The sequence below is a fragment of the Salmo salar genome, chromosome ssa18 (assembly GCF_905237065.1).
Source record: "Salmo salar chromosome ssa18, Ssal_v3.1, whole genome shotgun sequence".
In the NCBI taxonomy this organism is placed as follows: Eukaryota; Metazoa; Chordata; class Actinopteri; order Salmoniformes; family Salmonidae; genus Salmo; species Salmo salar.
The window spans coordinates 41,673,771-41,697,191 of NC_059459.1; the positions used below are offsets into that span (position 1 = coordinate 41,673,771).

Consider the following 23,421-nt stretch of genomic DNA (forward strand, 5'->3'; position numbering starts at 1 on the left):
GCCACTCCTCAGTAAAAGGCACCTAAAGCTGTCTCAGACTATGAGAAACAAGATTCTCTGGTTTGATGAAACCAAGATAGAAGTCTTCGGCCTGAATGCCAAGCGTCACGTCTGGAGGAAACCCGGAAACATCCCTACAGTGAAGCATGGTGGTGGCAGAATCATGCTATGGGGATGTTTTTCAGCGGCAGGGACTGGGAGACGAGTCAGGATCGAGGCAAAGAACAGAAACACGTGAAAATACTGTAGCTGTGCAACAACGCTCCCCATCCAACCTGAGAGAGCTTGAGAGGATCTGCAGAGAAGAATGGGAGAAACTCCCCAAATACAGGTGTGCCAGGCTTGTAGCGTCATACCCAAGACGACTCAATGATGTAATCGCTGCCAAAGGTCCTTAAACAAGGTCTTAATACTTATGTAAATGTGATAAAGTTTTTTATTTTTAATACATTTGCAAAAATTATCGGGTATTGTGTGTAGATTAATGAGGGGGGAAAAAAAACAATTTTAGAATAAGGCTGTAACGTAACAAAATGCTGTTTAATGTCAAGGGCTCTGAATACTTTTTGAAGGCACTGAATGTGATGGGGAGGAGTTTCTGGAACAAAAAGGGGCTTAGGTGGTGAGCGTACCAGCGGGTGTGCTAATGGACACTGTCGGCGCGGCTGAATTTTAGAAAACATTTTAGTGGCCCCCCCCCTTCTTGAATTTTTTTACATTTTTAAAGGTGGGGTCAGATATTCAGAAAGGTGTGTTCCATTTTGAAAGGTGTGTTCCATTTTGAAAGGTGTGTTCCATTTTGAAAGGTGTGGTCAAGACATTCAGAAAGGTGTGTTCCATTTTGAAAGGTGTGGTCAAGACATTCAGAAAGGTGTGTTCCATTTTGAAAGGTGTGCTCCATTTTGAAAGGTGTGGTCAAGACATTCAGAAAGGTGTGTTCCATTTTGAAAGGTGTGTTCCATTTTGAAAGGTGTGGTCAAGACATTCAGAAAGGTGTGTTCCATTTTGAAATGTGTGTTCCATTTTGAAAGGTGTGTTCCATTTTGAAAGGTGTGTTCCATTTTGAATGGTGTGGTCAAGACATTCAGAAAGGTGTGTTCCATTTTGAAAGGTGTGGTCAAGACATTCAGAAAGGTGTGTTCCCTTTTGAAAGGTGTGTTCCATTTTGAAAGGTGTGATCCATTTTGAAATGTGTGTTCCATTTTGAAAGGTATGTTCCATTTTGAAAGGTGTGTTCCATTTTGAAAGGTGGGGTCAGACATTCCCATTCATAAAAAAAATTCTGACGTCCCCATTTGTCACATAAACGTGTCTGTCTCTCTCTGTGTGTGTATCATTCCTTACCCGTCTGAGCCAGGTCTGGAGGGTGAGTTGTCAGAGGAGATGGAGTTGACTGAAGCCACAGAGAGTGGTCTCTGTTGTGAGGGCATGGTGTAGGAACGCAGCATAGAGCGAGGACGGGTCCCACGCCTGTCATCCACCGCAGGCTGCAGAAACAAACACACACAACACAGTTTAGTGCCATGGAGTTACTTCACCATTATTTAACACACTGACAACATCATGTACACCACATTTAATCATGACACACAGAGAGACACAGAGAGAGACAGAGAGACAGAGAGAGACAGAGAGAGACAGAGAGACAGAGAGAGACAGAGAGAGACAGAGAGAGACAGAGAGAGACAGAGAGACAGAGAGAGACAGAGAGAGACAGAGAGAGACAAAAAGAGAGAGACAGAGAGAGACGGAGAGAGACAGAGAGAGACACAGAGAGAGACAGAGAGAGACACAGAGAGAGACAGAGAGAGACACAGAGAGAGACAGAGAGAGACACAGAGAGAGACAAAAAGAGAGAGACAGAGAGAGACGAGAGAGACGGAGAGAGACAGAGAGAGAGACAGAGAGAGAGAGACAGAGAGAGAGAGACACAGAGAGACACAGAGAGAGACAGAGAGAGACAGAGAGAGACACAGAGAGAGACAGAGAGAGACAGAGAGAGACAAAGAGAGAGACAGAGAGAGAGACGGAGAGAGACGGAGAGAGACAGAGAGAGACACAGAGAGAGACAGAGAGAGACAGAGAGAGACACAGAGAGAGACAGAGAGAGAGACAAAGAGAGAGACACAGAGAGAGACGGAGAGACAGAGAGAGACAGAGAGACAGAGAGAGACAGAGAGAGACAAAGAGAGAGAGACAGAGAGACAGAGAGAGAGAGACAGAGAGAGAGACAGAGAGAGAGACAAAGAGAGAGAGACAGAGAGAGACAGAGAGAGAGACAAAGAGAGAGAGACAGAGAGAGAGAGAGACAGAGAGAGAGAGACAGAGAGAGAGACAGAGAGAGAGACAGAGAGAGAGACAAAGAGAGAGACAGAGAGACAGAGAGAGACAAAGAGAAACAAAGAGAGAGAGAGACAAAGAGAAACAAAGAGAGAGAGAGACAAAGAGAAACAAAGAGAGAGAGAGACAAAGAGAAACAAAGAGAGAGAGAGACAAAGAGAAACAAAGAGAGAGAGACACAAAGAGAAACAAAGAGAGAGAGAGACAAAGAGAAACAAAGAGAGAGAGAGACAAAGAGAGACTATTGAGCTACATATAACATTGGAAGTGAGTAGAGTCCTGACTATAAAGTCTGGCTATAACAAAGTTCTGTTTCTGGGGCCATAGTTCCTTGTGAGAGTCCTGGGCTGCTGTCAGCCTGGCTAAAGTTCCTGGGGCCGTAGTGAGAGTCCTGGGCTGCTGTCAGCCTGGCTAAAGTTCCTGGGGTCGTAGTGAGAGTCCTGGAATGCTGTCAGCCTGGCTAAAGTTCCTGGGGCCGTAGTGAGAGTCCCGGGCTGCTGTCAGCCTGGCTAAAGTTCCTGGGGTCGTAGTGAGAGTCCTGGGCTGCTGTCAGCCTGGCTAAAGTTCCTGGGGCCGTAGTGAGAGTCCTGGGCTGCTGTCAGCCTGGCTAAAGTTCCTGGGGTCGTAGTGAGAGTCCTGGAATGCTGTCAGCCTGGCTAAAGTTCCTGGGGCCGTAGTGAGAGTCCTGGGCTGCTGTCAGCCTGGCTAAAGTTCCTGGGGCCGTAGTGAGAGTCCTGGGCTGCTGTCAGCCTGGCTAAAGTTCCTGGGGCCGTAGTGAGAGTCCTGGGCTGCTGTCAGCCTGGCTAAAGTTCCTGGGGCCGTAGTTCCTTGAGAGAGTCCTGGGCTGTTGTGCTATGGCTGTGCTGTTTTGTCCTTACAGCATATTCATTATTGCTGTGAGAACACACACACGCACCACGCGAGCCATTGGCGGTGATGATCGTCCACCTCGTGAATTTATACCATGTTAATCCTCCTCCTATCTTTGAGGGATCAATACCCTCCTCCTCCCATCAGTGTTAGTTAATAGCATCTATAGATCCATGTCCTTGGGGTGATTCAGTGAGTGTGTGCTCTTCCATACTGAACTGGCCCAGGGTCTGGTAGGTAGCAGTGCCAGCAGCATTGTGTCCCAGCTACAGTAGGAATGACTCTGAGAGAACAGGACACAATAGAGTGCCGTTCAGGAAGAACACAAATATCATGGCTGTACCTGGGGAGATGGAGAGTTAAGGACCTGAAATACTGAGTCACGGTCTGTCTGTTCTGTTTGCTCCATGCGTCAACAACAACACCATGGGATCACATAAAAAGTTGGTGTAAAATAATCCTCATTGTGCCCATAATGGCATAAAAGTTTGTTTGGAAATAAATCCAGGGACACTTTTTAATGGGCCAACAACAGGAGAGGAGAGAGAAGAAGTACAGCAAGAGGAACTGCCCCTCCCTACCTTCAGGCTCTGCTCAAACTCAACACCCCGAACACTCTGTTCTGCCACCTCTGGTGTCTTGGCCCTCCCACCCCGACGGGAGGGCAGCTCCCTCTCAGCGCAGTCCAAGCTCTTTATCCGTCCTGGCACCCCACTGGTGGAACCAGCTTCCCCCTGAAGCTAGGACAGCAGAGTCCCTGCCCATCTTCTGAAAACATCTGAAACCCTACCTCTTCAAATAGTATCTTAAATAATCCTCCTCCTCACACTCCTCGCACTTAACCCCCCCCACCCCTTCTAGCTCGGACTACTAACAGCTACGTTATTGAGGGAAAATCTACCTTCTATGCCTGTGATATGTGGTTGTCCCACCAAGCTACCTGATGATGAATGTACTCACTGTAAGTAGCTCTGGATAAGAGCGTCTGCTAAATTACTAACATGTCAATTTAAAATGAGTAGGCGAGAGTAGGATGAGACGAGAGGAGAGGAGGAAAGAGGACAGAGAGAGGAGAAGTAGAAAGGAGAAGAAAGGAGAAAAGAGGAGAGCAGAGAAGAGAGGAGAGAAGAGAGGAGAGGAGAAGAGACGAGAGCAGAGAAGAGAAGTGAAGAGAAGAGGAGAACAGAGAAGAGGAGAGATGAGAAGAGAGGAGAGCGGAGAAGAGAGGAGAGAGGAGACGAGAGCATAGGAGAGAGAAGAGAGGAGAAGAGAGGAAAAGAGAAGAAAAAAGAGAAGACGAGAGGAGAAGAGTGCATAGGAGAGAGGAGAAGAGAGGAGAAAATAATTTAAAAAAGAGAATCGGAGAGAGGAGAGGAGAGGAGAGGAGGAGAGAGGAGAGCACAGGAGAGAGATATTACCAGTGTCTTGACTCCGTACTGTTTCTCCACTTTCTCTCTGAGCTGTTTGAAGCAGGCCTCCAGGCGCTCATGGAAAGGCCTCAGAGCCTCAGTCACTTTCTCTCCATGGATACGAACTCCATCAGCAAGGTAAGGGATCTGAAAACACACGATGGACACACCAGTTATCCTATGGGATTTGAACACACACACACTCTCAATGGACACACCAGTTATCCTATGGGATTTGAACACACACCACACACACTCTCAATGGTCACACCAGTTATCCTATGGGATTTGAACACACACACACTCTCAATGGACACACCAGTTATCCTATGGGATTTGAACACACACCACACACACTCTCAATGGACACACCAGTTATCCTATGGGATTTGAACACACACAAGTCAAGTAAGGGACCTCAACACAACAAAATGGACACAAAACCCAATAACACTCCTGTCCTACTGGTGTCAGGTAGACACTGAGACTTAGAACTGTTCATTAGGGCCGAGCTCACAGCAAGTCATGGTGTGTGTGTGTGTGTGTGTGTGTATGTGTGTGTGTGTGTGTATATGTGTGTGTGTGTGTATGTGTGTGTGTGTGTGTGTGTGTGTGTGTGTGTGTGTGTGTGTGTGTGTGTGTGTGTGTGTGTGTGTGTGTGTGTGTGTGTGTGTGTGTGTGTGTGTGTGTGTGTGTGAAAGCCAAGGGAACTTGACCGTGTTCATTGAAGCCCTGGTAGAAAGTAGAAGGCCTGGTTGCCATAGTCACCTCACCATCCCATGCTCCTACTCTCTAGACACACTGTGTTTTCCTTCTGTTCTCACACTGCTCCTTTACATGACACAGCAACGCTAAGAGTACACTGGACTGACACTGGACTGACACTGGACTGACCCTGGACTGACCCTGGACTGACCCTGGACTGACCCTGGACTGACCCTGGACTGACACTGGACTGACACTGGACTGACACTGGACTGACCCTGGACTGACCCTGGACTGACGCTGGACTGATGCTGGACTGATGCAGGACTGACGCAGGACTGATGCTGGACTGACGCAGGACTGACGCAGGACTGACGCAGGACTGACGCAGGACTGACGCTGGACTGACACTGGACTGATGCTGGACTGATAGAGAGTGTACAAGTAGGCAGGCAGGCAGGTAGGTAGGTAGCTAGGGCAACGCACAATTGGCCCAGCATCGTCCGGGTTACGGGAGGGTTTGGCCGGGGGGGTAAGCCGTCATTGTAAAACAAGAATTTATTCTTAACTGACTCGCCAGGTTAAATAAAGGTTAAATAAACGAATTAACTAAAAGGTAAGGGATTACATGTCTATAGTAAATGTCTGAGTCTAGTCTTTATGATGCTATGAGAGAGCACATGCAGAGACACACATGATACATTGTAAACATCACATCATGTAACCACCCAGTAACGACACAGTCAGATGATTCAACACATAGTATAACAACATGACATCATCTAACAGTGTCTAAAGACCCAAGGACAGATAGACATGCACCTGTTAATGATCTGACCGTTACAACTGTTAAGGCTGATGATAGACATGCACCTGTTAATGATCTGACCGTTACAACTGTTAAGGCTGATGATAGACATGCACCTGTTAATGATCTGACCGTTACAACTGTTAAGGCTGATGATAGACATGCACCTGTTAATGATCTGACCGTTACAACTGTTAAGGCTGATGATAGACATGCACCTGTTAATGATCTGACCGTTACAACTGTTAAGGCTGATGATAGACATGCACCTGTTAATGATCTGACCGTTACAACTGTTAAGGCTGATGATAGACATGCACCTGTTAATGATCTGACCGTTACAACTGTTAAGGCTGATGATAGACATGCACCTGTTAATGATCTGACCGTTACAACTGTTAAGGCTGATGATAGACATGCACCTGTTAATGATCTGACCGTTACAACTGTTAAGGCTGATGATAGACATGCACCTGTTAATGATCTGACCGTTACAACTGTTAAGGCTGATGATAGACATGCACCTGTTAATGATCTGACCGTTACAACTGTTAAGGCTGATGACAGACATGCACCTGTTAATGATCTGACCGTTACAACTGTTAAGGCTGATGATAGACATGCACCTGTTAATGATCTGACCGTTACAACTGTTAAGGCTGATGATAGACATGCACCTGTTAATGATCTGACCGTTACAACTGTTAAGGCTGATGATAGACATGCACCTGTTAATGATCTGACCGTTACAACTGTTAAGGCTGATGATAGACATGCACCTGTTAATGATCTGACCGTTACAACTGTTAAGGCTGATGATAGACATGCACCTGTTAATGATCTGACCGTTACAACTGTTAAGGCTGATGATAGACATGCACCTGTTAATGATCTGACCGTTACAACTGTTAAGGCTGATGATAGACATGCACCTGTTAATGATCTGACCGTTACAACTGTTAAGGCTGATGATAGACATGCACCTGTTAATGATCTGACCGTTACAACTGTTAAGGCTGATGATAGACATGCACCTGTTAATGATCTGACCGTTACAACTGTTAAGGCTGATGATAGACATGCACCTGTTAATGATCTGACCGTTACAACTGTTAAGGCTGATGATAGACATGCACCTGTTAATGATCTGACCGTTACAACTGTTAAGGCTGATGATAGACATGCACCTGTTAATGATCTGACCGTTACAACTGTTAAGGCTGATGATAGACATGCACCTGTTAATGATCTGACTGTTACAACTGTTAAGGCTGATGATAGACATGCACCTGTTAATGATCTGACCGTTACAACTGTTAAGGCTGATGATAGACATGCACCTGTTAATGATCTGACCGTTACAACTGTTAAGGCTGATGATAGACATGCACCTGTTAATGATCTGACCGTTACAACTGTTAAGGCTGATGATAGACATGCACCTGTTAATGATCTGACTGTTACAACTGTTAAGGCTGATGATAGACATGCACCTGTTAATGATCTGACTGTTACAACTGTTAAGGCTGATGAGGAACTGAAAAAAACTGAATGGTTGAAAGAGATGAGGCAAAAGGAGGCGGCCAAGTCTGGCTGGACATCTGACTGGCTGACTTACTGCAAATTGAGAAATGATGCGACTAAACTCAACAAAGAAGAAGAAGAAGAAGAAACAGTATTATGAAGTCAAGATCAATGATATGAAGAATGGTGGAAAAAAACGTTGGAGTACTTTAAATTAAATTATGGGCACAAAGACAAATTCAACTCCATCTTTCAGTGAATCAGATGGCTTATCACAAAACCATTTGATGTTGTCAATTATTTTAATGATTACTTCATTGGCAAAGTGGGTAAATGTAGGCAGGAAATGCCAACAACGACCAGTGAGCCTTCATATTCATGCATAAAAAAATTTGAATAATGAAAGAAAAGCATTGCATATTTTAATTTTGTAAAGTTAGTGTGGAAAAGGTAGAAAAATTATTTTTATTGATCAATAATGAAAAACCTCCTGGCATTGACAACTTAGATGGAAAGCTACTGAGGATGGTAGCTGACTCTATAGCCACTCCTATCTGTCATATCTTTAATCTGAGCCAAGAGGAAAGTCTTTGTCCTCAGGCCGGGAGGGAAGCCAAAGTAATTCCGCTACCCAAGAGTGGTAAAGCAGCCTTTACTGGTTCTAACAGTAGACCTATCAGCTTGCTGCCAGTTCTTAGCAAACTGTTGGAAAAAATTGTGTTTGACCAAATACAATGCTATTTCTCTGTAAACAAATGAACAAGACTTAAAGCTTATAGAGAAGGGCACTCAACTGCACTGACACACATGACTGATGATTGGTGTAAAGAAATAGATAATGAGAAGATTATGGGAGCTGTTAGATGTCAATTCAGCCTTTGATATTACTGACGACAACCTGTTGTTGAGAAAACTTGTGTTAATGTCTTTTCAATCTTCAGCCATATTGTGGATTCAGAGCTATCTATCTAATACAACACAGAGGGTTTTCTTTAATGGAAGCTTCTCTAATGTCAAACATGTAAAGTGTGGTGTACCGCAGGGCAGCTCTCTAGGCCCTCTACTCTTTTCTATTTTTACCAATGACCTGCCACTGGCGTTCAACAAAGCATGTGTGTCCATGTATGCTGATGATTCAAACATATTCGCATCCACAACCACAGCTAATGAAGTCAGTGAAACCCTTAACTTCTTTCGGATCAGTGGGACGCTAGCGTCAAATTAAATTACTATAAATATTTAACTTTCATAAAATCACAAGTGCAATACATCAAAATAAATCTTAACTTGTTGTTAATCCAGCCGCCATGTCAGATTTCAAAAAGGCTTTACGGGGCGAAAGCAAACCATGCGATTATCTGAGGTCAGCGCCGCGCATACAAACACATGAAAAACATATTTCAACCAGGCAGGTGCGACACAAAATTCAGAAATAGCGATATAAAAAAATGCCTTACCTTTGAAGACCTTCTACTGTTGGCACTCCAAAAGGTCCCAGAAACATCACAAATGGTCCTTTTGTTCAATAAATTCCTTCTTTATATCACCAAAATGTCAATTTATTTGGCGTGTTTGATTCAGAAATACACCGGTTCCAACTCGCCCAACATGACTACAAAGTATCTAATAAGTTACCTGTAAACTTGGTCCAAACATTTCAAACAACGTTCCTAATCCAACCTTAGATATCCTAAAACGTAAATAATCGATAAAATTTAAGACGGAATATACTGTGTTCAACAGCGGATAAAAACAACGTGGAGCGAGCTCCTGGTCACGCGCGCCACACAGAAGAGTCCACTTGGCTTGACACTCACAATGAACAGCCCTACTTCTTCCTTTCTCAAAAGAAAAACATCAACCAATTTCTAAAGACTGTTGACATCTAGTGGAAGCCATAGGAACTGCAACCAGGTTCCTCATAAATATAGTTTATGGTTCCTACATGATTCCATGTGTGTTATTTCATAGTTTTGATGTCTTCACTAATATTTTACAATGTAGAAAATATTCAAAATAAAGAAAAACCCTGTAATGAGTAGGTGTGTCCAACACTTTTGACTGGTACTGTACATGTAACTGTTAGATGTACACACACTACATGTTAATGTTTTTAAATGTATGCAAATAGTATTTTTTTTTTTGGTTATGTGTCGGACCACAGGAAGACTAGCTGTCGTCACTGTCGTCGGCTAACAGGGAATCCTAATGAATCTAATCAAAACCCAGGACCCAGCAGAACATGATATATAGAATATAATATGGGCAATTAGGAAAACACTTCAGCTGCAGTCTGTCTCTGACTCTGCAAGCTACAGCGCATTCGGAAAGCATTCAGACCCCTTGACTTTTTCCACATTTTGTTAAGTTACAGCCATATTCTAAAATTGATTAAATTGTCCCCCACTTTCCGCCCAATCTACACACAATAACAAAGCAATAGCATTTTTTAAAATGTTTGCAAATTTATATTTAAAAAAATAACCTGAAATCACATTTACTTAATTATCCAGACACTTTATTCAGTACTTTGTTGAAACACCTTTGAAAGCGATTACAGTCTTCAGTCCTCTTGGGTATGACGCTACAAGCTTGGCACACCTGTATTTGGGGGGTTTCTCCCCTTCTTCTCTGCAGATCCTCTCAAGCTCTGTCAGGTTGGATAGGGAGCATCGCTGCACATCTATTTTCAGGTCTCTCCAGAGATGTTTGATCGGCTTCAAGTCCGGGTTCTGGCTGGGCCACTCAATGTCCTTGAGTGGCCCAAGACTCCTGCGTTGTCTTGGCTGTGTGCTTTGGGTCGTTGTCCTGTTGGAAGGTGAACCTTTGCCCCAATCTGAGGTCCTGAGGGCTCTGGAGCAGGTTTTCATCAAGAATCTCTCTGTACTTTGCTCCGTTCATCCTTCCCTCGATCCTGACTAGTCTCCCAGTCCCTGCCGCTGAAAAACATCCCCACAGCATGATGCTGTCAACACCATGCTTCACCGTAGGGATGTTTCCAGGTTTCCTCCAGATGTGACGCTTGGCATTCAGGCCAAAGATTTCAATCTTGGTTTCATCAGACCAGAGAATCATGTTTCTCATGGTCAGAGTCCTTTAGGTGCCTTTTGGCAAACTCCACGTGGGCTGTCATGTGCCTGCAGAGATGGTTGTCCTCCTGGAAGGTTCTCCCATCTTCACAGAAGAACTCTGAAGCTCTGTCAGAGTGACCATTGAGTTCTTGGTCACCTTCCAGACCAAGGCCCTTCTCCCCCGATTGCTCAGTTTGGCCGGGCTGCCAGCTCTAGGAAGAGTCTTGGTGCTTCCAAACATCTTCCATTTAAGAATGATGGAGGCCACTGTGTTCTTGGGGACCTTCAATGCTGCAGAAATGTGTTGGTACCCTTCCCCAGATCTGTGCCTCGACACAATCCTGTCTCGGAGCTCTACGGACAATTCCTTCGACCTCATGGCTTGGTTTTTGCTCTGATATGCACTGGCAACTGTGGGACCTTATATAGACAGGTGTGTGCCTTTCCAAATCAAGTCCAATCAATTGAATTTACCACAGGTGGACTCCAATCAAGTTGTAGAAACATCAAGGATGATCAATAGAAACAGGATGCACCTGAGCTCAATTTCCAGTCTTATAGCAAAGGGTCTGAATACTTATGTAAATAAGGTATTTCTGTTTATTTTTAATACATTTGCAAAAATTCCCACAAAAACTGTTTCGCTTGTCATTATGGGGTATTGTGTATACACTAATGAGGAGTTTTTTTAATTACTTTAATCCAGAATAAGGCTGTGACGTACAAAATGTGGAAAAAGGGAAGGTGTCTGAATAGTTTCCAAATGCAGTGTAGCTCCATCTGGTCACTGGAGGAAGTGTATTCCCAAGGGGAGACAGTGGCATCTTGGAGAGTTAGTTTTTCTACAGCCAGGAGGCTCTGGTAACAGATCGTGTTTGACTTTATAACAGGCTGAGTGTCCCTACAGCCAATCATCTTAGAGAGTTAGTTTTTCTACAGCCAGGAGGCTCTGGTAACAGATCGTGTTTGACTTTATAACAGGCTGAGTGTCCCTACAGCCAATCATCTTGGAGAGTTAGTTTTTCTACAGCCAGGAGGCTCTGGTAACAGATCGTGTTTGACTTTATAACAGGCTGAGTGTCCCTACAGCCAATGGTTTAAGTACAGTTAGGTGATGGTGCCTTATAGCAGGGATTTGTCGTCTCCTCGGGGACCCCAAGCCATCCACGTTTTGGATCTATTCCAGAGCGATCACACCTGATTCAAGTCGTCAGCTAAATCACCAAGCCCTTGATCAGGTGAATCAGGTGAGCTAGTTCAGAGCTACAACAACACTGTAAAACATCAGGAGGTCACAGAGGAGAGGTTAGAAAACCACAGGTCTGCAGAATGTCTCTCAAAGAATGACTAGAATATTACAACAAATAATATAGTACTTCCTCCTTCCCAGGTTTGAACATACAACTGTTCCTTTGTTTATATAAAAACAAATATTGTTCAAGTTATGATTAAAATAATATCCAATAAAAAAAAGGCATGCTTGTGGATTAATATGTGGAAATAAGTTAAAGGCACAAAAAGAAAAAATGTAATCCTATTACAATGGATTTAGTGCAGGTCTTTGGCTGCATGCAGTCACATAAAGAGGTTTTATTTACAGTATACGCTTCCACAGCCAACAGACACTCTATCCTCACCGCTCCACCGTATACAGCATCTTCAGTACAGCGTCTTTATGGCTTACTTATTCACAGCAGCCAAACGCCTGACTAAAGGGTTTACTCTGACAACAAAGAGGTGTGTGAAGTCTCTGGTAAAGAGTGTGAGAGAGAGAGAGAGAGAGAGAGAGAGAGAGAGAGAGAGAGAGAGAGAGAGAGAGAGAGAGAGAGAGGGATAATGTCTGCATTAACCTATACAAGTCCTCTGAGTGTTCTAGTCTCCTATACTATACAGAGGGAATACTGGCCTTGTACAGCAGTAGTCTCCTATACAGAGGGAACACTGACCTTGTACAGCAGTAGTCTCCTATACTAGGCCAGTGTTCCCTCTGTATAGAAGACTACTGCTGTACAAGGCCAGTGTTCCCTAATAGTATAGGAGACTACTGCTGTACAAGGCCAGTGTTCCCTCTGTATAGTATAGGAGACTACTGCTGTACAAGGCCAGTGTTCCCTCTGTATAGTATAGGAGACTACTGCTGTACAAGGCCAGTGTTCCCTCTGTAAGTATAGGAGACTACTGCTGTACAAGGCCAGTGTTCCCTCTGTATAGGAGACTACTGCTGTACAAGGCCAGTGTTCCCTAAGTATAGGAGACTACTGCTGTACAAGGTCAGTGTTCCCTCTGTATAGTATAGGAGACTACTGCTGTACAAGGCCAGTGTTCCCTCTGTATAGGAGACTACTGCTGTACAAGGCCAGTATTCCCTCTGTATAGTATAGGAGACTACTGCTGTACAAGGCCAGTATTCCCTCTGTATAGTATAGGAGACTACTGCTGTACAAGGCCAGTATTCCCTCTGTATAGTATAGGAGACTACTGCTGTAAAAGGCCAGTGTTCCCTCTGTATAGTATAGAAGACTACTGCTGTACAAGGTCAGTGTTCCCTCTGTATAGGAGACTACTGCTGTACAAGGTCAGTGTTCCCTCTGTATAGTATAGGAGACTACTGCTGTACAAGGCCAGTGTTCCCTCTGTATAGTATAGAAGACTACTGCTGTACAAGGCCAGTATTCCCTCTGTATAGTATAGAAGACTACTGCTGTACAAGGTCAATGTTCCCTCTGTATAGGAGACTACTGCTGTACAAGGCCAGCGTTCCATCTGTATAGAAGAATACTGCTGTACAAGGTCAGTATTCCCTCTGTATAGTATAGGAGACTACTGCTGTACAAGGCCAGTGTTCCCTCTGTATAGGAGACTACTGCTGTACAAGGCCAGTGTTCCCTCTGTATAGTATAGAAGACTACTGCTGTACAAGGCCAGTATTCCCTCTGTATAGTATAGGAGACTACTGCTGTACAAGGCCAGTGTTCCCTCTGTATAGTATAGGAGACTACTGCTGTACAAGGCCAGTGTTCCCTCTGTATAGGAGACTACTGCTGTACAAGGTCAGTATTCCCTCTGTATAGTGAGACTACTGCTGTACAAGGTCAGTGTTCCCTCTGTATAGTATAGGAGACTACTGCTGTACAAGGTCAGTGTTCCCTCTGTATAGGAGACTACTGCTGTACAAGGTCAGTGTTCCCTCTGTATAGTATAGGAGACTACTGCTGTACAAGGCCAGTGTTCCCTCTGTATAGGAGACTACTGCTGTACAAGGTCAGTGTTCCCTCTGTATAGGAGACTACTGCTGTACAAGGCCAGTGTTCCCTCTGTATAGTATAGGAGACTACTGCTGTACAAGGCCAGTGTTCCATCTGTATAGAAGAATACTGCTGTACAAGGCCAGTGTTCCCTCTGTATAGGAGACTACTGCTGTACAAGGTCAGTGTTCCCTCTGTATAGGAGACTACTGCTGTACAAGGTCAGTGTTCCCTCTGTATAGTATAGGAGACTACTGCTATACAAGGTCAGTGTTCCCTCTGTATAGGAGACTACTGCTGTACAAGGTCAGTGTTCCCTCTGTATAGTATAGGAGACTACTGCTGTACAAGGCCAGTGTTCCCTCTGTATAGGAGACTACTGCTGTACAAGGTCAGTGTTCCATCTGTATAGGAGACTACTGCTGTACAAGGCCAGTGTTCCATCTGTATAGAAGAATACTGCTGTACAAGGCCAGTGTTCCCTCTGTATAGGAGACTACTGCTGTACAAGGTCAGTGTTCCCTCTGTATAGGAGACTACTGCTGTACAAGGCCAGTGTTCCCTCTGTATAGAAGAATACTGCCAGTGTCCTATAGGAGACTACTGCTGTACAAGGTCAGTGTTCCCTCTGTATAGGAGACTACTGCTGTACAAGGTCAGTGTTCCCTCTGTATAGTATAGGAGACTACTGCTGTACAAGGTCAGTGTTCCATCTGTATAGGAGACTACTGCTGTACAAGGCCAGTGTTCCCTCTGTATAGTATAGGAGACTACTGCTGTACAAGGCCAGTGTTCCCTCTGTATAGTATAGGAGACTACTGCTGTACAAGGTCAGTGTTCCATCTGTATAGGAGACTACTGCTGTACAAGGTCAGTATTCCCTCTGTATAGTATAGGAGACTACTGCTGTACAAGGCCAGTATTCCCTTGTATAGTATAGGAGACTACTGCTGTACAAGGTCAGTATTCCCTCTGTATAGTATAGGAGACTACTGCTGTACAAGGTCAGTGTTCCCTCTGTATAGTATAGGAGACTACTGCTGTACAAGGTCAGTGTTCCCTCTGTATAGTATAGGAGACTACTGCTGTACAAGGCCAGGGTTCCCTCTGTATAGGAGACTACTGCTGTACAAGGTCAGTGTTCCCTCTGTATAGTATAGGAGACTACTGCTGTACAATGCCAGTGTTCCCTCTGTATAGTATAGGAGACTACTGCTGTACAAGGCCAGTATTCCCTCTGTATAGGAGACTACTGCTGTACAAGGCCAGTGTTCCCTCTGTATAGTATAGGAGACTACTGCTGTACAAGGCCAGTGTTCCCTCTGTATAGTATAGGAGACTACTGCTGTACAAGGCCAGTGTTCCCTCTGTATAGTATAGGAGACTACTGCTGTACAAGGCCAGTGTTCCCTCTGTATAGTATAGGAGTTTACTGCTGTACAAGGCCAGTGTTCCCTCTGTATAGTATAGGAGACTACTGCTGTACAAGGCCAGTATTCCCTCTGTATAGGAGACTACTGCTGTACAAGGCCAGTGTTCCCTCTGTATAGTATAGAAGACTACTGCTGTACAAGGTCAGTGTTCCCTCTGTATAGGAGACTACTGCTGTACAAGGCCAGTGTTCCCTCTGTATAGTATAGGAGACTACTGCTGTACAAGGCCAGTGTTCCCTCTGTATAGGAGACTACTGCTGTACAAGGCCAGTGTTCCCTCTGTATAGTATAGGAGACTACTGCTGTACAAGGTCAGTATTCCCTCTTTATAGTATAGGAGACTACTGCTGTACAAGGTCAGTATTCCCTCTGTATAGTATAGGAGATAACTGCTGTACAAGGCCAGTGTTCCCTCTGTATAGGAGACTACTGCTGTACAAGGCCAGTGTTCCCTCTGTATAGTATAGGAGACTACTGCTGTACAAGGCCAGTGTTCCCCCTGTATAGGAGACTACTGCTGTACAAGGCCAGTGTTCCCTCTGTATAGTATAGAAGACTACTGCTGTACAAGGTCAGTGTTCCCTCTGTATAGGAGACTACTGCTGTACAAGGTCAGTGTTCCCTCTGTATAGTATAGAAGACTACTGCTGTACAAGGCCAGTATTCCCTCTGTATAGTATAGAAGACTACTGCTGTACAAGGTCAGTGTTCCCTCTGTATAGGAGACTACTGCTGTACAAGGCCAGTGTTCCATCTGTATAGAAGAATACTGCTGTACAAGGTCAGTGTTCCCTCTGTATAGGAGACTACTGCTGTACAAGGTCAGTGTTCCCTCTGTATAGGAGACTACTGCTGTACAAGGTCAGTGTTCCCTCTGTATAGGAGACTACTGCTGTACAAGGCCAGTGTTCCCTCTGTATAGGAGACTACTGCTGTAAAAGGTCAGTGTTCCCTCTGTATAGGAGACTACTGCTGTACAAGGTCAGTGTTCCCTCTGTATAGTATAGGAGACTACTGCTGTACAACGTCAGTGTTCCCTCTGTATAGGAGACTACTGCTGTACAAGGCCAGTGTTACTTCTGTATAGTATAGGAGACTACTGCTGTACAAGGCCAGTATTCCCTCTGTATAGGAGACTACTGCTGTACAAGGCCAGTGTTCCCTCTGTATAGTATAGGAGACTACTGCTGTACAAGGCCAGTGTTCCCTTGTATAGTATAGGAGACTAGTGCTGTACAAGGTCAGTGTTCCCTCTGTATAGTATAGGAGACTATTGCTGTACAAGGTCAGTGTTCCCTCTGTATAGGAGACTACTGCTGTACAAGGGCAGTGTTCCCTCTGTATAGTATAGGAGACTACTGCTGTACAAGGCCAGTATTCCCTTGTATAGTATAGGAGACTACTGCTGTACAAGGTCAGTGTTCCCTCTGTATAGTATAGGAGACTACTGCTGTACAAGGCCAGTATTCCCTCTGTATAGTATAGGAGACTACTGCCGTACAAGGCCAGTATTCCCTCTGTATAGTATAGGAGACTACTGCTGTACAAGGCCAGTGTTCCCTCTGTATAGTATAGGAGACTACTGCTGTACAAGGCCAGTGTTCCCTCTGTATAGTATAGGAGACTACTGCTGTACAAGGCCAGTATTCCCTCTGTATAGTATAGGAGACTACTGCTGTACAAGGTCAGTGTTCCCTCTGTATAGGAGACTACTGCTGTACAAGGCCAGTGTTCCCTCTGTATAGGAGACTACTGCTGTACAAGGTCAGTGTTCCCTCTGTATAGGAGACTACTGCTGTACAAGGCCAGTGTTCCCTCTGTATAGTATAGGAGACTACTGCTGTACAAGGCCAGTGTTCCCTCTGTATAGGAGACTACTGCTGTACAAGGCCAGTGTTCCCTCTGTATAGTATAGGAGACTACTGCTGTACAAGGTCAGTGTTCCCTCTGTATAGTATAGGAGACTACTGCTGTACAAGGTCAGTATTCCCTCTGTATAGTATAGGAGACTACTGCTGTACAAGGTCAGTATTCCCTCTGTATAGTATAGGAGACTACTGCTGTACAAGGCCAGTGTTCCCTCTGTATAGGAGACTACTGCTGTACAAGGCCAGTGTTCCCTCTGTATAGTATAGGAGACTACTGCTGTACAAGGCCAGTGTTCCCTCTGTATAGGAGACTACTGCTGTACAAGGCCAGTGTTCCCTCTGTATAGGAGAGTACTGCTGTACAAGGCCAGTTTTCCATCTGTATAGAAGACTACTGCTGTACAAGGCCAGTGTTCCATCTGTATAGAAGACTACTGCTGTACAAGGCCAGGTGTTCCCTCTGTATAGGAGACTACTGCTGTACAAGGCCAGTGTTCCCTCTGTATAGGAGACTACTGCTGTACAAGGCCAGGTGTTCCCTCTGTATAGTATAGGAGACTACTGCTGTACAAGGCCAGTGTTCCCTCTGTATAGGAGACTACTGCTGTACAAGGCCAGTGTTCCCTCTGTATAGTGGAGACTACTGCTGTACAAGGCCAGTGTTCCCTCTGTATAGGGAGACTACTGCTGTACAAGGTCAGTATTCCCTCTGTATAGGAGACTACTGCTGTACAAGGCCAGTGTTCCCTCTGTATAGTATAGGAGACTACTGCTGTACAAGGCCAGTGTTCCCTCTGTATAGTATAGGAGACTACTGCTGTACAAGGCCAGTGTTCCCTCTGTATAGGAGACTACTGCTGTACAAGGCCAGTGTTCCCTCTGTATAGTATAGGAGACTACTGCTGTACAAGGCCAGTATTCCCTCTGTATAGTATAGGAGACTACTGCTGTACAAGGCCAGTGTTCCCTCTGTATAGTATAGGAGACTACTGCTGTACAAGGCCAGTATTCCCTCTGTATAGTATAGGAGACTACTGCTGTACAAGGCCAGTATTCCCTCTGTATAGTATAGGAGACTACTGCTGTACAAGGCCAGTGTTCCCTCTGTATAGTATAGGAGACTACTGCTGTACAAGGCCAGTATTCCCTCTGTATAGGAGACTACTGCTGTACAAGGCCAGTGTTCCCTCTGTATAGTATAGGAGGCTACTGCTGTACAAGGTCAGTGATCCCTCTGTATAGGAGACTACTGCTGTACAAGGCCAGTATTCCCTCTGTATAGTATAGGAGACTACTGCTGTACAAGGCCAGTGTTCCCTCTGTATAGTATAGGAGACTACTGCTGTACAAGGTCAGTGTTCCCTCTGTATAGGAGACTACTGCTGTACAAGGCCAGTGTTCCCTCTGTATAGTATAGGAGACTACTGCTGTACAAGGCCAGTGTTCCCTCTGTATAGTATAGGAGACTACTGCTGTACAAGGTCAGTGTTCCCTCTGTATAGGAGACTACTGCTGTACAAGGCCAGTGTTCCCTCTGTATAGTATAGGAGACTACTCCTGTACAAGGCCAGTGTTCCCTCTGTATAGTATAGGAGACTACTGCTGTACAAGGCCAGTGTTCCCTCTGTATAGTATAGGAGACTACTGCTGTACAAGGCCAGTGTTCCCTCTGTATAGGAGACTACTGCTGTACAAGGCCAGTGTTCCCTCTGTATAGTATAGGAGACTACTGCTGTACAAGGCCAGTGTTCCCTCTGTATAGTATAGGAGACTACTGCTGTACAAGGCCAGTGTTCCCTCTGTATAGTATAGGAGACTACTGCTGTACAAGGCCAGTGTTCCCTCTGTATAGTATAGGAGACTACTGCTGTACAAGGTCAGTGTTCCCTCTGTATAGGAGACTACTGCTGTACAAGGCCAGTGTTCCCTCTGTATAGTATAGGAGACTACTGCTGTACAAGGTCAGTATTCCCTCTGTATAGTATAGGAGACTACTGCTGTACAAGGCCAGTGTTCCATCTGTATAGAAGACTACTGCTGTACAAGGTCAGTGTTCCCTCTGTATAGTATAGGAGACTACTGCTGTACAAGGCCAGTATTCCCTCTGTATAGTATAGGAGACTACTGCTGTACAAGGCCTGTGTTCCCTCTGTATAGTATAGGAGACTACTGCTGTACAAGGCCAGTATTCCCTCTGTATAGTATAGGAGACTACTGCTGTACAAGGCCAGTATTCCCTCTGTATAGTATAGGAGACTACTGCTGTACAAGGCCAGTGTTCCCTCTGTATAGTATAGGAGACTACTGCTGTACAAGGCCAGTGTTCCCTCTGTATAGTATAGGAGACTACTGCTGTACAAGGTCAGTGTTCCCTCTGTATAGGAGACTACTGCTGTACAAGGCCAGTGTTCCCTCTGTATAGTATAGGAGACTACTGCTGTACAAGGTCAGTGTTCCCTCTGTATAGGAGACTACTGCTGTACAAGGCCAGTGTTCCCTCTGTATAGTATAGGAGACTACTGCTGTACAAGGCCAGTGTTCCCTCTGTATAGTATAGGAGACTACTGCTGTACAAGGCCAGTGTTCCCTCTGTATAGGAGACTACTGCTGTACAAGGCCAGTGTTCCCTCTGTATAGTATAGGAGACTACTGCTGTACAAGGCCAGTATTCCCTCTGTATAGTATAGGAGACTACTGTGGTACAAGGTCAGTGTTCCCTCTGTATAGGAGACTACTGCTGTACAAGGCCAGTGTTCCCTCTGTATAGGAGACTACTGCTGTACAAGGCCAGTGTTCCCTCTGTATAGTATAGGAGACTACTGCTGTACAAGGTCAGTGTTCCCTCTGTATAGGAGACTACTGCTGTACAAGGTCAGTGTTCCCTCTGTATAGTATAGGAGACTACTGCTGTACAAGGTCAGTGTTCCCTCTGTATAGGAGACTACTGCTGTACAAGGCCAGTGTTCCCTCTGTATAGTATAGGAGACTACTGCTGTACAAGGTCAGTGTTCCCTCTGTATAGGAGACTACTGCTGTACAAGGTCAGTGTTCCCTCTGTATAGTATAGGAGACTACTGCTGTACAAGGTCAGTATTCCCTCTTTATAGTATAGGAGACTACTGCTGTACAAGGTCAGTATTCCCTCTGTATAGTATAGGAGACTACTGCTGTACAAGGACAGTGTTCCCTCTGTATAGTATAGGAGACTACTGCTGTACAAGGCCAGTGTTCCCTCTGTATAGGAGACTACTGCTGTACAAGGTCAGTATTCCCTCTGTATAGGAGACTACTGCTGTACAAGGCCAGTGTTCCCTCTGTATAGTATAGGAGACTACTGCTGTACAAGGCCAGTGTTCCCTCTGTATAGTATAGGAGACTACTGCTGTACAAGGTCAGTGTTCCCTCTGTATAGGAGACTACTGCTGTACAAGGCCAGTGTTCCCTCTGTATAGTATAGGAGACTACTGCTGTACAAGGTCAGTATTCCCTCTGTATAGTATAGGAGACTACTGCTGTACAAGGCCAGTGTTCCATCTGTATAGGAGACTACTGCTGTACAAGGCCAGTGTTCCCTCTGTATAGTATAGGAGACTACTGCTGTACAAGGCCAGTATTCCCTCTGTATAGTATAGGAGACTACTGTGGTACAAGGTCAGTGTTCCCTCTGTATAGGAGACTACTGCTGTACAAGGCCAGTGTTCCCTCTGTATAGGAGACTACTGCTGTACAAGGCCAGTGTTCCCTCTGTATAGTATAGGAGACTACTGCTGTACAAGGTCAGTGTTCCCTCTGTATAGGAGACTACTGCTGTACAAGGTCAGTGTTCCCTCTGTATAGTATAGGAGACTACTGCTGTACAAGGTCAGTATTCCCTCTGTATAGGAGACTACTGCTGTACAAGGCCAGTGTTCCCTCTGTATAGTATAGGAGACTACTGCTGTACAAGGTCAGTGTTCCCTCTGTATAGGAGACTACTGCTGTACAAGGTCAGTGTTCCCTCTGTATAGTATAGGAGACTACTGCTGTACAAGGTCAGTATTCCCTCTTTATAGTATAGGAGACTACTGCTGTACAAGGTCAGTATTCCCTCTGTATAGTATAGGAGACTACTGCTGTACAAGGACAGTGTTCCCTCTGTATAGTATAGGAGACTACTGCTGTACAAGGCCAGTGTTCCCTCTGTATAGGAGACTACTGCTGTACAAGGTCAGTATTCCCTCTGTATAGGAGACTACTGCTGTACAAGGCCAGTGTTCCCTCTGTATAGTATAGGAGACTACTGCTGTACAAGGCCAGTGTTCCCTCTGTATAGTATAGGAGACTACTGCTGTACAAGGTCAGTGTTCCCTCTGTATAGGAGACTACTGCTGTACAAGGCCAGTGTTCCCTCTGTATAGTATAGGAGACTACTGCTGTACAAGGTCAGTATTCCCTCTGTATAGTATAGGAGACTACTGCTGTACAAGGCCAGTGTTCCATCTGTATAGAAGACTACTGCTGTACAAGGTCAGTGTTCCCTCTGTATAGTATAGGAGACTACTGCTGTACAAGGCCAGTATTCCCTCTGTATAGTATAGGAGACTACTGCTGTACAAGGCCTGTGTTCCCTCTGTATAGTATAGGAGACTACTGCTGTACAAGGCCAGTATTCCCTCTGTATAGTATAGGAGACTACTGCTGTACAAGGCCAGTATTCCCTCTGTATAGTATAGGAGACTACTGCTGTACAAGGCCAGTGTTCCCTCTGTATAGTATAGGAGACTACTGCTGTACAAGGCCAGTGTTCCCTCTGTATAGTATAGGAGACTACTGCTGTACAAGGCCAGTATTCCCTCTGTATAGTATAGGAGACTACTGTGGTACAAGGTCAGTGTTCCCTCTGTATAGGAGACTACTGCTGTACAAGGCCAGTGTTCCCTCTGTATAGGAGACTACTGCTGTACAAGGCCAGTGTTCCCTCTGTATAGTATAGGAGACTACTGCTGTACAAGGTCAGTGTTCCCTCTGTATAGTATAGGAGACTACTGCTGTACAAGGTCAGTATTCCCTCTTTATAGTATAGGAGACTACTGCTGTACAAGGTCAGTATTCCCTCTGTATAGTATAGGAGACTACTGCTGTACAAGGACAGTGTTCCCTCTGTATAGTATAGGAGACTACTGCTGTACAAGGCCAGTGTTCCCTCTGTATAGGAGACTACTGCTGTACAAGGTCAGTATTCCCTCTGTATAGGAGACTACTGCTGTACAAGGCCAGTGTTCCCTCTGTATAGTATAGGAGACTACTGCTGTACAAGGTCAGTATTCCCTCTGTATAGGAGACTACTGCTGTACAAGGCCAGTGTTCCCTCTGTATAGTATAGGAGACTACTGCTGTACAAGGCCAGTATTCCCTCTGTATAGGAGACTACTGCTGTACAAGGCCAGTGTTCCCTCTGTATAGTATAGGAGGCTACTGCTGTACAAGGTCAATGTTCCCTCTGTATAGGAGACTACTGCTGTACAAGGCCAGTGTTCCCTCTGTATAGGAGACTACTGCTGTACAAGGCCAGTATTCCCTCTGTATAGTATAGGAGACTACTGCTGTACAAGGCCAGTGTTCCCTCTGTATAGTATAGGAGACTACTGCTGTACAAGGTCAGTGTTCCCTCTGTATAGGAGACTACTGCTGTACAAGGCCAGTGTTCCCTCTGTATAGTATAGGAGACTACTGCTGTACAAGGCCAGTGTTCCCTCTGTATAGTATAGGAGATTACTGCTGTACAAGGTCAGTGTTCCCTCTGTATAGGAGACTACTGCTGTACAAGGCCAGTGTTCCCTCTGTATAGTATAGGAGACTACTGCTGTACAAGGCCAGTGTTCCCTCTGTATAGTATAGGAGACTACTGCTGTACAAGGCCAGTGTTCCCTCTGTATAGTATAGGAGACTACTGCTGTACAAGGTCAGTGTTCCCTCTGTATAGTATAGGAGACTACTGCTGTACAAGGCCAGTGTTCCCTCTGTATAGGAGACTACTGCTGTACAAGGTCAGTGTTCCCTCTGTATAGTATAGGAGACTACTGCTATACAAGGTCAGTGTTCCCTCTGTATAGGAGACTACTGCTGTACAAGGTCAGTGTTCCCTCTGTATAGTATAGGAGACTACTGC

The 23,421-nt window shown here is 45.0% G+C and overlaps 1 protein-coding gene across 10 annotated transcripts in view; it reads right to left on the reverse strand.

Annotated features, from left to right (window-relative positions):
- Window positions 1-23,421, reverse strand: part of LOC106613940 (dedicator of cytokinesis protein 1) — a 729,054-nt gene that overhangs the window by 22,990 nt on the left and 682,643 nt on the right. For all 10 annotated transcript variants that reach the window (XM_045701156.1, XM_045701154.1, XM_045701151.1 and 7 more), the window contains 2 exons: window positions 4,629-4,766; window positions 1,345-1,487 (listed from right to left, as the gene is read on the reverse strand). In XM_045701156.1, coding sequence (XP_045557112.1) covers window positions 1,345-1,487; window positions 4,629-4,766 — 281 coding nt within the window. The remainder of the gene's footprint in view (window positions 1-1,344; window positions 1,488-4,628; window positions 4,767-23,421) is intronic.